This window comes from Siphateles boraxobius, unplaced genomic scaffold (genome assembly GCF_051911475.1).
Source record: "Siphateles boraxobius isolate OS27281-9 unplaced genomic scaffold, OSU_SipBor_1 130, whole genome shotgun sequence".
Lineage (NCBI taxonomy): Eukaryota > Metazoa > Chordata > Actinopteri > Cypriniformes > Leuciscidae > Siphateles > Siphateles boraxobius.
In genome coordinates, this window is record NW_027508734.1 from 13,010,147 (window position 1) to 13,025,000 (window position 14,854).

Below are 14,854 nucleotides of genomic sequence, written 5' to 3' on the forward strand. Positions count from 1 at the left end.
TAAATTGATTTTGTCTGTGAAATTTGCTAAATGTGGCCGCACTTTTTGACCATTGTGCTCGTGTTCAACGTCTTTTGCAGCGTCCCCCTCCCAACGCCATTCTAAAAATTGTGGCACTCAAGTAAAAAAAAAAGCGTATCTGAAGCCCCTTTGTGAAGATTCACTCCCCACTGTTCCCTACGTCTCTATTGCATCTCAGTTACAAAGTGACTTAACTGGCAGCACATAAAAAGGCCTGGCTTCATTATGAGCAGAAATCAGAGAAGAATGTAGACGGCAGACAGATATTCCCCAAGGCACAGACAAAGACGCGAACACAGTTATTAGAGCAGTCCATGCATCGCATGTCCTTCCTGCGAGTTCGCAATCAGCGCCTCAAGCACGGCCATTTCAAGACTATGATATCGAGATGAAATGGATCTCCCAGAATATGTTTGTGATTCCGCCACTTCTGTCTTATACTATGAGGCGAAATATACTTCCAGCGCACAAAACACAAAAAAATCAATCACAGCGGCCACCAGGGAGATAGAACATTTTTCCGAGATGAGGCCAGAGAGGTATGATTAGAGCAGAGAGGAGATGGCAGAGATTAGAATGAAATAGAGAGACGGACACTACAGTGCACAGATGAAAATAGCGACCGGTGTATAGTTCAAAATGTCCCTTTGGACAGTATGGCGTGAAAGCTATTAAAAGCCTGCCATGGGAAAAGGCTTTGTGCTCCGAATACTAAATGTGATCTAAAGCCCCTGCAGATACAATCACATTCCCAGCAATCAATGCATTTCTCCTGCCACCTTGATTTGCTTGAGTGGCTGGCAGAATGTCTGCCCACAATCCCATGTGTTCCCTTGTTATACAGAGCTTGCAAGGCTGAACTGTATTAATATTCCTCAAATATTCTGCTCAGGGTTTGTTCTTAACCTCTAACCCTGAGCAGCAATTTCATATAGAGTGCAATTAAAATCTGTTTTGAAGATAATCTGTTTTAGGTGTGTGTGTGTGTGTGGCACTTCTCCGTCCTTTATGCACAGAAACAAGCTCAAAGAAAGCTGTTTGTCTCTTTTGATTCTGATAAGACCAAGGTAAACACAATTCGATAAAACGCTCCACGAAGGAAAGCGCTGTGCTTGATCTTAATCATAAAAACAAGCTTAAAAGTAAAATGCTTTGTAATCACAGATTTCATACTACAGAGAATCATTCTCTCTCATTTCGCAGAACATTTGAACATGAATTAAATTGTTTCATTTGTCCATAAATTACTCTTTCTCAACATAAATGACTTGTTCTGGACATCTCTTTAAAAAATCTGCAATGATCATAAATTAAATGGAAAATATTCTGTGGCTGAAGATTTATACTATTATTAAAATGACAGTCTGTACGGTAATTTTAATGTTTTTGAAAGAAGTCTCACCAAGGCTGCATTTATTTGGTCAAAAATACAGCAAAACAGTAATATTGTGAATATTATTACAATGTAAAACTTTTATTTTAATACATTTTGAAATTTAAATGATTCCTGTCATGTCAAAGCTGAATTTTCAGCATCATTACTCCAGTCTTCAGTGTCACATGATACTTTCTAATATGATTTGCTGCTCAAGAAACATTTATTACTGTTATCAATGTTGAAAAGAGCTGTTTCATATTTTTGTGAAAACATTTTTTTCAGGATTCTTCCATGAATAGAAAGTTCAAAAGAACAGCATTGATTTGAAATATATATTTTTTGTAGCATTAAAAATGTATTTACTGTTACTTTTGATCAATTGAATATATCCCTGCTGAATGAAAGTAATCATTTCTATTTAAAAATGTGTGTCAGGAGTTTTGAATTAAATTAACATTAAATTAACTTAAATGGTTGTTAATAATGAATGCTTTGGAATAGAGACCTTGAATACGGTTGGTCTCTTTTTAAAGACACTCAACAGATTTTTGCAGAAGTGAAAGCAGCTTAAAAAAATAAGTTTACTGTAAAGCAAATGTACTGAACTAAACATTTTTATATTACACAATGTATATTTTACACAATAATTTTGACTAGAAAATTAAATCCATAGTCTAACCAAGTTGTGTTCCAAATTTGAAGTTGACAACAGAAATAGAGCCTGGTAAAAGGTTTTAAAGTACCGTTTTCATTGTAATGCAATGTTCAATTTCAAAACAGTTTTCACAGGATGAATTTTGTGTGTTTTAAATACCTAATTTATGATGATTACTAAAATATGTCATAGGGAAAAAGTCAATAAAAAGTGACCCACCACTGACTACTTTAGCAGATAAAATACTGTCTAGACAGGCAGCTCACTAGCTTTTGGAACAGAGCTATTGTCAATCTGTACTGATCGACTGATTATTGAACCTGGTTTTCAAAGCTGATCTCAAACCTACACTGTAAAAAAATGTTTTGTTGTTTTTTGAAAAGTTGTAAATAAAAGAAAAATTACTTGAGTACATTTTACAAGAAAATACTATTTCCGTCCTTATTACAAAATATTACATTCAAATCAATGTGTTACTAGCAGATTCTTTGTGTATTTCTATTAAAATAATACAAACATTTCAGTGTATAACAATTTATCATTTGATTATTATTGCTGCGGTTTGAATACAAGTAACTGCACAAGTAGCGGCTCCATCCACAGTAAATATTCAGTGTTTTTGTCCATGCAGGAGACCGAGAACAAATTCCCCGACCCCTAGGAAATAAACCACCTGTACGACGCCAAACAGCGGCGCGATGACCAGTGCGCGACAGTACGCCCCCTTCAGGAACGCAGAGGGACCCTCGTGACGGAGAATCTTACTGTGGGGAAGATTATGAGATGTTCAGAGAATAAAAAAAGATGGAAGACTTTTTGGGTGATGGAGGGAACTAAACTTGTATGTTAGCGTCAGTTTATACCGGACACAGTCTTTCATTCCGCTGTAAGTCTCATCGTGACATCCACGGGCCAAAGACTGAAGTCTGGTTTTTAGCACTGTAAGCACAAACACACATGCATACAAATGATTCATTTGCATTGACAAAATTCTGTCTTCTATAAGAGACTAGGCTGCTTTTACATTGACTCTAATAATCTGATTGTAATCAGACTAGTTGGCGCAGTCAGAATAAAAAATGTAAAATAGCCCAGGGGTCACATGACCACGTCTATCGGAATGAATTGGCCGAATCCCCTTGAAATTTCATTCAGATTGTTAAGGAGTGGTTTAAATATTTTTTTATTCCATACGATAGGACATGTAAACACTTGATCAGATTGAAAACCCAAACTGAAACGTTCTGCGCATCTGCAATAATGTAGAAATGGCGTAATGACGAATGATGCGAGGAGCGAGCTGTTGTTGTTGAATATGGTGTAATAAATGACGTGTCAATCTAATATTCTCCTTCCACTTATCGCATGTGAAGTGTTGCAGGACAACGTTGTCCCATTAGTCCTTGCGGTAACACTTTAGAATAATGGTCCGTCATTAATAAGTAACTATGCAGGAAGTAATGTGTAGTACTATGCAGGACTAATGAGTAGTAGACATTAACACTTCAGCTACTACTATTAACTAATATAGAAACAAGCTTAACTAATCAGTAAGTAATATCATATTTAGGAGATAATTCCTTATTAGGTAATCAATCATTAGAAAAACTTGAAGATTGTCTTTTTTTACTCAGAACATGGTCATAAAATGCCAAGTACCTAGTCACTCTTCAAGGACTACTAGTGATCTGGACCATTATTTTAAAGTGAAAAAGATGTTTTTCACTTTAAAATAATGGTCCAGATCACTAGTAGTTCCTATTTGAGTAATTAGTGATGCATTTTATGACTATATTCAGAGTAAAAATGATTACAGATTAAATCTCAGACACACATAGTGTTCTTTATAATTTGTCAGTTAGTTAATAGTTATTAATGAGGCAAATCTCATTCAGTAATTATTAATTACCGAATAAGGAACTATCTCCTAACTTTGATATTACTTACTGATTAGTTAAGCTTGTTTCTATGTTAGCTAATAGTAGTAGCTGAAGTGTTAATGTACTACTCATTAGTCCTGCATTACTTCCTGCATAGTTACTTATTAATGACGGACCATTATTCTAAAGTGTTACCGTCCTTGCTTAGGACTCTCATCCATAAGACGCCTTGTTTGGGGTTCGGGAAGTGGCATTTTTACTGCTTGATTAATATAAGCAGCAGGGCAAAATGCTTTTTGTGCTCGTCGTCTCCTAATTAGGTAATAGATAAATTATAATTAAAATAGATCATTATTAGGTCTGCTTTTTAAAACAAAGAAAACAAAAGAAATGGTTCGAGGATGGTTAGTATGTGCCAACAGTGGGAAACTCTGTATATTTGTGCAGTGAGCACATGTCAAAAGATCATTTCCAATTTGTGTGTGACATATAGGGTGCTTCTCAAACGGAAGGCTGCATTTCTCGGCTGCCACATCATAAAGCGCCGCTGAAGGCCGTCTCAATTTAAAGGATCAATGGAAGGCAGCCTTCGTTTCGCGTCCTTCATTCAACTCATTTTGAAGGATGCATATAGTGTATCCTTCACGTCCTTCAATCACCCACAATCCTTTGCACACATTCCAATTCCAGAATATAAACTGACAAAAAAACGAGTCGGCACTGAGCTTGTCTGAGTTCATTATGAAATTTAAGACAAAAACAATGTTTTCGGAAATGAAGGCATACGTTATCTTTTGTTTTTGGTGTAAATTAATCACTGAACTAAACTGCCAATGATAAGCTACTGTGAGACCACAGATGGTTGTCACTCACTGTAATGCATTAATAAAAAGCCAGTTAATATTAAGATTTTTGGGGTGGGAACACGTGTGACGTAGCCATGCACACTTACTAGACATTCTCATTCTAGCGTTCAGTGCTGAGGAGGAGTCTAGCCTAAGGACTGGTATAGGAAGGACACTGCCTCACTAGGACACAGTCTTCCTTTTGAGAAGGAAACACACACATCAGCCTGATCACTTTATTTAGCGTTCATGTAAACACTATGTTTGAAAACACAAACAAAAGATGTCCATGTAAATATAGCTATACTGGCCTTGCGAGATAATTATGACATGATGTAATGTTTGCTGACATTATTAGGGAGATTTTTTTAATACTATATTTGCCATTTGAGATACTTAGGCTTTTAAAAAATAGTCACTGCCTTACTGAATTAAGTGCTGAAATGAAATCTGAGATGCAATCACTTTGATATTGGCTTACTGACATTTGACTTAATTGCGTTTTAAAAATAAATGTTTTTTGTCATAATAGCGTCACACGTTTTTACACACATACCAATCTTTTCTGATTTGTTTTTCATTCTAAGATTACTTTTGAACTGTTTGGGTGTAAGACTGGGGTAAATACAGGTGTAAACTGTGCCCCTTATGGATTTACTGTAATATCAAATGCAATTGTTAAATTTTGGCTGTGAAACCTAAATTTGATGTTAAATTTTAAAGATTTAGATAGATAGATAGATAGATAGATAGATAGATAGATAGATAGATAGATAGATAGATAGATAGATAGATAGATAGATAGATAGATAGATAGATAGATAGATAGATAGATAGATAGATAGATAGATAGATAGATAGACAGACAGACAGACAGACAGACAAATAGATAGATAGATAGATAGATAGATAGATAGATAGATAGATAGATAGATAGATAGATAGATAGATAGATAGATAGATAGATAGATAGATAGATAGATAGATAGATAGATGAATAGATAGATAGATAGATAGATAGGTGGATAGATAGGTGGATAGATAGGTGGATCGATGATAGATAGATAGATAGATAGATAGATAGATAGATAGATAGAGATAGATAGATAGATAGATAGATAGATAGATAGATAGATAGATAGATAGATAGATAGATAGATAGATAGATAGATAGATAGATAGATAGATAGATAGATAGATAGATAGATAGATAGATAGATTAACACATTTCCAACATTTCCTTGTTTTTTATGATTTTTGTGGATTATACCCAATCCTGGATTTTGTCTCCCTTCAATTTTATGTGAAACTGTATTTTCAGTTGTTTCACATACGCTTCTGTTCAAAAGTTTGGGGTCAGTATTAGGGTCAGGTTTTTTAAAAAGAAATTAATACTTATTAAGCAATTATGCATTGATCAAAAGTAACAATAAAGACATAACGTAACAAAAATTATACTTTAAATAACAGCTGTTCTCTTTGCACCAAATCATCATAACAGAATTATTTCTGAAGGATCATGTGACACTGAAGACTGGAGTAATGATGCTGAAAATTCAGCTTACCCATCACAGGAATAATTTTATTTATTTATTCACATATAAAATAGTTATTTTAAATTGCAGTAATATTTGATGATATTACTGTTTTTGTATTTGTTATCAAACTTTTAAAAATCTTACCAACCCCAAACTTTTGAACCATATTGTGCATCTTATTAAATCCATTACCATACAATGTAGATCATCTCACCATCCACAGGGTTGACCGCAACAGCTGCAGTGCAGCCTGCAAGACAGCCAGAGAGGAAGGAGATGTAAAATGGAGCTGAACCATCAGTGTTCCTCCTGCCTAAGCTATTCAGGTTAGCAAACAGTGGGAAGTAGATGATGGAAAAGGGCACATCCCTGAGGGAGAGAAAGAGAGGGAGTTCACCACTGTGAGACAAAAGATGGAGAGAAAGCACATTATGACTAAAAGCATCACACAGTTTGAGTGACTCTGTCAGACTACCGTAATAGAGTGGCCCCCAGTCCCGTGTAGAGACCAGTGATGCCTTTGTCCTTCAGCAGATCTCTAGAGAGTTGGAGAGCTGTAGGAGACTTCCGCTGAACAACATTCGCTTTAGCCCCTCCTCCTCCGCCATGCCGGCCAATAAGATTCTTCTGGGCCTCTGTCAGAAACATTGTCTAAGTTCAGAATAGCATAATAATCATACTGATTCTACAGTATATACACTACTGTTCAAAAGTTTAGTCAGTAAGATTTTTTTAATTAATACTTTTATTTATTTAGCATTAAATTGATCAAAATTGACAAAAACATTTATAATACTACAAAAGATTCTATTTTTCAAATATTCCTGAAAAAATGTATGACGATTCCCACAAAATCATTAAGCACCACTACCGCTTTCAACATTAATAATAAGAAATGTTTCTTGAGCAGCAAATCAGCATATTAGAATGATTTCTGAAGGATCATGTGACACTGAAGACTGGCGTAATGATGCTAAAAATTCAGCTTTACATCACAGGAATAAATTACATTTTAATATATAGACAATTTTCATAATATATCATAATATGTTTTACTGTGTTTTTGATCAAATAAATAGTATATATAAATAATATAATAAAGTGTATGTAGCAAGGTTTCATGTCGTTCTATGCTACAACTCGTCAAGTGGTGTCCTGTTATAATCTACAGTTGATATTGTGGTCAGGGTCATTTTAAGTGCATTGCATTGTGGGATGCAACATTATTGCTCTGTTTTTATTGACTCATCCTCATGACTCATTTATTGTATCATCCAGTATCCCGTGCATATAGACATCTTGTATGTTGCACACATTACACATATTGCAAGACACTATCAGTGGACAAGAGACGTGTCACCGATGGCAGAAAGCTGTACATCTTTACCTATTCTGCCGGCATCCTGCAACTGGATCTTTAACATCTCCATAGGAGTGGTTACAATCACCTGCCAAAACACAGGCCGCATAGAGACAGATGTTAGTTAAGGTAAGTTAGTAGATTGAAGGAATGTTTAGGGTTTAATTCATTCTAAGTGAAACTTCACAGATTTCCAACACGCTTTGTATTGTTACAATCTCGGTTGTATATGTAAATGAGCAATGTTCACTTATTCTCTGTGTTACCTGGACCGAGAAATGCACGTTTATTTGTCAGCAAAAGTTTATTTTGACAGCTCCACGGCTCTTGTGAAAACTACACATTGTACATTGTACAGTTTATTAACAATATTAATCTATTATAATCTATTAATAATAGACAGGTCTATTAACAAAACAGTTATTGTAAGTGTAGGGTTATTATCAATGAATATTGTATGATAATTGGGCTACTCTATAAACAGCATTATGGTAAAAATGGAATGGCAGCAGCTTTCTTACATGATGGCAGTTTCTTTCAGTTTTTTCCCTCCGTTTGGCCTTAAACACAATGTTCGTGGTCATCCATTTTGAAATGTTGTGAAAAACGGACCTTTTTCATACTTTCCGTCACAGCGTTCTATCCATATTTATGATTCTTTGCAGCCTTTAGCCGCTGCCTACAACGTGCTGGAACCTTCACTGGAAACCGAAAGTAAACTCACTCCTTTTTAAATTTTGACTAAAGTTTGCTAAGAAGTATTTCCTACTAAAGCAATGCAGTATTTTAATTCTGGTAACAATATAGAGCCTTAGTTCTTCCCCTCCGCTTCCGGCTCATGGGACCTTATTTTGGAAAAAATATGTATGGTAATCAATGACGAGAGACAACTTATCTTTTTATTCCGTCTGAACTGTGCCCTGAATTACACGTATGATGTTTGTCAATTTAAAAGATAATTATGAAAGTCAAGAAATTCACAGTTTGTCATAAAACAGAAGAGTAACATTTAGTTTTATGTGAAAATCGCTCAATGAACTACATCTCTCGTCTCGCACTATGTACGTCACCAAGCTCGTGTGTGTGCAGTCTGGTACAAAACACACAGACATGATTGCGTAACATTACGATTATAACGTTAGACTATAAAAAAAATGACAGACGTTAGCTTCAGTAAAGTTAGCTTCATTCATTGAGAGAAAAGGTATGACGTCACATGCGCGCCTTTTGGGTTTGTAGTCTTTGTAATTACGTTTTTTTTTCCACAGTCTTACACCTCAACAGTTTTACATCAAACTGCGACTTTCTTGACTTTAAAATGTATCTTTTAAATTGACAAACATCATTTGTGTAGGCCTAATTCAGGGCACAATTCAAACGGGATCCAAATATTTGTTGTCACTCGCCATTGACTACCATACAATGTTTTTCCGAAATAAGGTCCCATGGTGGTCCACCAGAAGTGCAGGGACTTCGGCTCACTATATTCATAGTAGACTGGTGGGAGTGGCCTTGGATGGCAATGTGGACAATGCATTATGGGTATTGAAGTTTTCCTACATACTTTGCAAAATGGATGAAAAGAGCATGTTACTGTTTTCTGTAGTCAGGTGGCACAAATTTCTTTCTTTCTTTCTTTCTTTTTGTGTGTGTGTGTGTGTGTGTGTGTGTGTGTGTGTGTGTGTGTGTGTGTGTGTGTGTGTGTGTGTGTGTGTGTGTGTGTGTGTGTGTGTGTGTGTGTGTGTGTGTGTGTGTGTGTGTGTGTGTGTGTGTGTGTGTGTGTGTGTGTGTGTGAGAGAGAATTGTGGGTCGTATGAGTGCAGCAGAGAGAGTGACTAACTTGGCAGGTACCCGCCCCGCAGCCAGCTAACATTTCTCCAACCAATGTCAACTTGTGTCTGGGAGAGAGACAGAAAAACAGAAAGATAAAGAGGGAGAGAGAAGGAAGGAGCATTATTTTAAGATGACGATAAGCCTGTTTCCTCTGTAAACATGAAGCTCTGGGGTCAGACCCTCACCTTGTGTGATGACATCACACACCCAAACACAGACTCACACACATTTATTTGAATAATTTATCTGTTCATTGCAGTCTACTGGACTGTATTAATAAATAATTTAGCAGTCTAGCTATTAGTCACCACGAAGATGCTCACCCAGCTCCAGGTATTCAAGGTGTACTGAGTTCTACCGAAATTTCTATCTATAATGCAGAAGCTAATGGAATGCTTTTATCAGATCAGCTCTGTTTTCACAACTCTGTGCGCAAATCCAGCCGTGCAGTGGATTCATTCCCTTAAAAAATAAGACGTAAATCTGAGACTTCATCCAGCCTACATTATGCCCGCAGCAAAAAAGAATAAATTAAAAAATGAGCATTCCTCTTTCTAAATCAGTGCAACTGTTAAATAAGTTATGAGACTTCCATTACGTCCCACAGCTGAGCACATTCCCTGTAAATGAGTCATGCAAATGAGCAAATTAATTAATTTAAATGAATACGAATCACTATAACTATGAAGGTTTATTCTGAGAGGTTGGACTTTGATTGTACAAAAGGGTAATTTCATAAATGTCCAGTTGTTTCAAGTTGTCACATGCATTTTATAATTACAGTTTCTATTGGCCAAACAATTTATTTTGTATTGATATTTTTGTTTTGATGAATTCTTTGTCGTTTCTAATTAAATTTAGCAGAAAAGTCCTTTAGAAACATAGATATGTTGTGGAAGATGGCCGTTTTATTTTTAGATAGTATTGCTTATTTCAAATAAAAGTATTCTTCTCAAATTATGTCAATTGAGTAATGATTTACCCCATAGGGTATATTGTCGAACAGTGTTTATTTTTCTTGGGGGAAAAACTGTGGAAATGTTCAATTGCTTTTTTGCAGTTAAGAATATTATGTTATAAGTTTTAATAGAGAAATTTATCTAAAAAACTACCCTTAGAAATGGACAGGGTTAAAAAGTAAGACAGCTAACCGAGTAATATTATTATTATAAATGATTATTGTTATAAATATATATATATATAACATTATATTTATTCCAAATATATTAATATAATTATATAAATATGATTAATAATTATATAAATTCCAAATAGAACTGTGAATACACTTAAATTTAATGCAGTTGCAAATTCCTGAATGTTCCTCAATTTCTTAAATTGCAGAATTCAAATTTAAGCTTCTAAATAAGAAATTAAGTTCTGTTTGTTGTTTCCCGCACATTTGTGTAAAAAAGTGTGTTTTTATTCTCACCCATCTTTGGAGAGCTGGTGTCTGAAGAAATCATTGGCAGCCAGTTTAATGGCCTTTTCTGGAGTTACCAGAGTCAGATTAACCGCAGCTCCTAGAAATAAAGTGTTAAGGAAAGATATATTAAGAAGAAAAGCGGATAAATGATAAATGGGGAAGCATAAACACTTCCAAATGATGTAAACCAACATATACATTGTGAAACAGTATGACATTGTGATCACCTCTGTACATCCCACAGAATCCTTCTGATCGGATGGTTTTTATCAGACAGTCAGACCTGTGAATGAAACACATCCACACACATATACAGTATGAAGCACAGGCATTAATTTGCTCAGACGATGAAAGGAACATAAAACATACATGCTAGTGTAGATGCGAGATCCGTTTTGCTGGTTTTGAAGGCGTGTTTTTGCCAGATCAATCGGAAACACGCAAGTGACACCAATCAATCCAGCAATGCCTCCATTGATGAGTTTAGCAGGCAGGCTGAAACAACATTACACATTAATCTAGTGTACAATAGAAAGCATGCCATCTAAAAAGAGTTACTGTGTTCAAAGGCCACATGCTAAGTTACAATTAATTACTGAAACTATCTGTACTTATGTGCTAATGTTTAAACATCTAAATTAACTGGTTTAATTCAACAAAATCAAAACAATTAACAATAAGCTGTCAGTAAAAGTAATTAATTAGGGTCCGATCAAGTAGCAATAGCTAATGGCCTGTCTACACAAGTAAAGAACATCAAAACAAATGCAACACAATCTCAAATTCATATGTGATCCAGAAATGAGAATCAAAATGAAAAAGCAGGGGCAAACTGAACACATCTGATTTAATGGCACAGATATTTGAGGTCCGTTACATCACATACTGTATATCAGCATATCATTTGTTTCCATGTTAAAATACTATCTTGCTTTTGTACTTGTTCTGGTTCCCAACTATTTTTACTCTACAGTGAGTATTGGCCATTTCTCTCTATAAATAAAACTCACCTTATCTGCTTTCCAGCCATTTAAAATGAAGACACAGCAATCAATAATGTCACAGAGCTGATTTTATGAAATTACATTTGTACAAAATTTGAGTGTCAAAAACTTGATGGAAACTGAATCAGGAGTCGCTGATATTGAAGTCCAACAGATTTATATTCCTGTTCCAGGTTGTGCATATGTACTCAGCTGCAGGGATGTCCAACACGACCAGAGAGAAGATGGAGATAGTCAAACTTCAGGCTGCTTTACAGACTCTCTCTTAATAATTCCTAGAAACATCACAATGAACATTAGTATCAAACCAATCTAACGACATGCACTAGCAACACGTCTCATGTTACTAGTGTTTACTTAGTTTTCTCTGTATATTACTAATCTGTATTTTAGCATAATATTTTATCCATTTACAGTAGTGGCCAAAAGTGATGTCCAGTGACCTCACCCTTAATTCAAATATTATTACAAATTTGTTTACGTTTTGGAAAGCATATTGTGTGGTTGTGCTTTTAGTCAAATGTTTTATTTGTGATAATAATGCAATGAAACATGCCAAATTGTGCGGAGATATTTGTTTGTAAGACAACCTGGACAAAAAATTATGAATGCATGCAAAAACAAGAGAGAACCAACACAATATTATTATCCGATTGATCTGAGCGTTTTTTTTTCTATGTGTTTTTCTTTGCATAGTAAAATAAAACGATACTCGGTTACTAACCTCGGTTCTCTCTAGAAGAGGGAATGAGCGTGTATCGTTCGCGTAAGAGAACTGAGTATCGTTCTCTTACGAGAGGTTCTCTCGTATTGCGTAAGCTAGATTACGCTACGGGAACCCATTGTCAACGCCATGCGCGCCCAGCCTCCACTTCATGAGTCCCAGGGATTCCCGGGGAACATAGATAAGTGGGAAACAGGTGGCCAGCAATGCGGGCCAGCACATGTTATAAGCACATATAGGGTATACAGAGCGGGGTCACCGGTCCATAACTATTCAACCTATAGTGTAGTTCAACAAGGAGAGCTAACGTCGCGTGAGGGAAGTCCGCGCATGATAATCTGGGCAGGACAACACACTGCTCACACTGACAGAAGTCTAGCCTGCAAGGCGGGAACTTCCAGGTTATAAAACCTAACAAATGTGGATGGAGAGGCACAGCCTGCCGCCTCACAAATGTCATGAATGGAAATTCCGCTGGACCAAGCCCACGACGAGGCCACGCCTCTGGTGAAATGCGCCCTAACGCCCAAAGGGCATTGCAGACCTTTAGACATAAGCAGATGTGATAGCTTCCACTATCCATCTGGACAGGCTCTGTTTCGCGACGGCGAGACCCTTGGTGCGCCCACCAAACGAGACAAAGAGCTGTTCCGAACGCCTGAAAGAGGCGGAGCGTGTAATGTAAATCCTGAGCGCCCTGACGGGGCAAAGGAGATTCACATCAGCCTCACTGTCGGATGCAGACAGAGCCGAGAGAGAAATGACCTGAGCTCTGAATGGGGTGCCCAATATTTTAGGGACATAACCATGTCTTGGCTTGAGGATGACTTTAGAGTCATTTGGCCCAAACTCAGGACACTCAGCACTAACAGATAGCGTGTGTAGATCCCCCACACGTTTAACTGATGACAGAGCTGTCAGAAAAACGGTTTTGAGCGAGATGTACTTTAGGTCCACGGAGTCTAACGGTTCAAATGGGAAAGCTTTCAGGGCCTCTAGGACCATTGAAAGATCCCAGATGGGAACCTAGGGGGGTTGCGAGGGGTTCATCTGTCTAGCTCCTCTAAGGAAGCGAATGACGAGCTCGTTCCTTCCTATTGACTGGCCAAGCGTCAACTCAGCGAACGCTGCAACGGCCGCCACATAGACTTTAAGCGTGGATGGGGACCTGCCCTTATCCAACAGCTCCTGAGGGAAGCTAAGCAACCCCGGGACCCCGCACAGTGTGGGTCTAGATCTCTATCGGCGTACCATTTGGAGAACACCGACCATTTAGACGCGTAAAGCCGCCTCGTAAAGGGGGCTCTGGATTGCATGATCGTGTTCATCACTCCCTCTGGCAGTACAACGGGTATCTGTTGATCAACCATGCATGTAGAGACCAGCGCTCGGGATGGGGATGCCAGATTGAGCCGCGGGCTTGAGAGAGGAGGTCTTCTCTCCGGAATCGGCCAAGGGGCTGTGTGGGACAGCCGCATCAGCTCCGGGAACCAAGTTTGATTCTTCCAGCGCGGGGCTATAAGGAGCACCGAGTGGCGCGTTTCCCTGATTCTCATGATTATCTGTGGTAACAGAGAGACCGGAGGGAAAGCATAAAGTGGGAGGCTGGGCCAAATTTGGGCCAGCGCATCCTCGTTCTTTGAAAAGAACAGCGGGCAATGAGCGTTGTCTTTTGACGTAGAGGTCTGCGCGGGACACAATTTTCAGACCCGCTCCCGCAGTGTTCAGTCCCGCTCCCGCCCGCTCCCGCAAAGATTTGTCATTTTTAGTACCGCTCCCGCCCGCATCTGTGATATAATGTCCCGCTCCCGCCCGCACTTTCTGTCTGACGAAAGGTCTTGGGGAAAAAAATGCGTGCACACAAAATTCCTTACCAATACTTGGTAACATATTTATTGGTCCCATATTACGAACAGCATAATATTCACAACAGTACTTTATCTGAAGCACTAGAGGCGCTCTGTTCCTCGTCCATGCTGTCTATTTTGAACTTGAACTAGCTTTCGAATTCGAACTCGGAGCAGTGGGAAAGGAATTGTCTCTAAACAAGTGTGCGTGAGATTAGGCCCCGCCCTATCCGACAACATTCACAAGTTTAGGCTGCTTAAAACGTTTTTATTGCTGCCAATCAGAATCTCCCTCACAACTACAAATTATGTACGCTACTTTAATCATTTATATATTTTACTT

General features: G+C 37.6%; 1 protein-coding gene across 2 annotated transcripts in view; it reads right to left on the reverse strand.

Annotated features, from left to right (window-relative positions):
• Positions 1–1,396: 1,396 nt before the first annotated feature.
• The window catches only part of slc25a22b (solute carrier family 25 member 22b), a 20,683-nt gene continuing 7,225 nt past the window's right edge, over positions 1,397–14,854 (reverse strand). For both annotated transcript variants that reach the window (XM_077228063.1, XM_077228062.1), the window contains 10 exons: positions 11,947–12,215; positions 11,306–11,431; positions 11,164–11,219; positions 10,943–11,033; positions 9,518–9,575; positions 7,705–7,765; positions 6,793–6,952; positions 6,532–6,686; positions 2,918–2,993; positions 1,397–2,818 (listed from right to left, as the gene is read on the reverse strand). In XM_077228063.1, the coding sequence (XP_077084178.1) occupies positions 2,665–2,818; positions 2,918–2,993; positions 6,532–6,686; positions 6,793–6,952; positions 7,705–7,765; positions 9,518–9,575; positions 10,943–11,033; positions 11,164–11,219; positions 11,306–11,431; positions 11,947–11,966 (957 nt within the window). In that variant the 5' untranslated portion in view covers positions 11,967–12,215 and the 3' untranslated portion in view covers positions 1,397–2,664. The remainder of the gene's footprint in view (positions 2,819–2,917; positions 2,994–6,531; positions 6,687–6,792; positions 6,953–7,704; positions 7,766–9,517; positions 9,576–10,942; positions 11,034–11,163; positions 11,220–11,305; positions 11,432–11,946; positions 12,216–14,854) is intronic.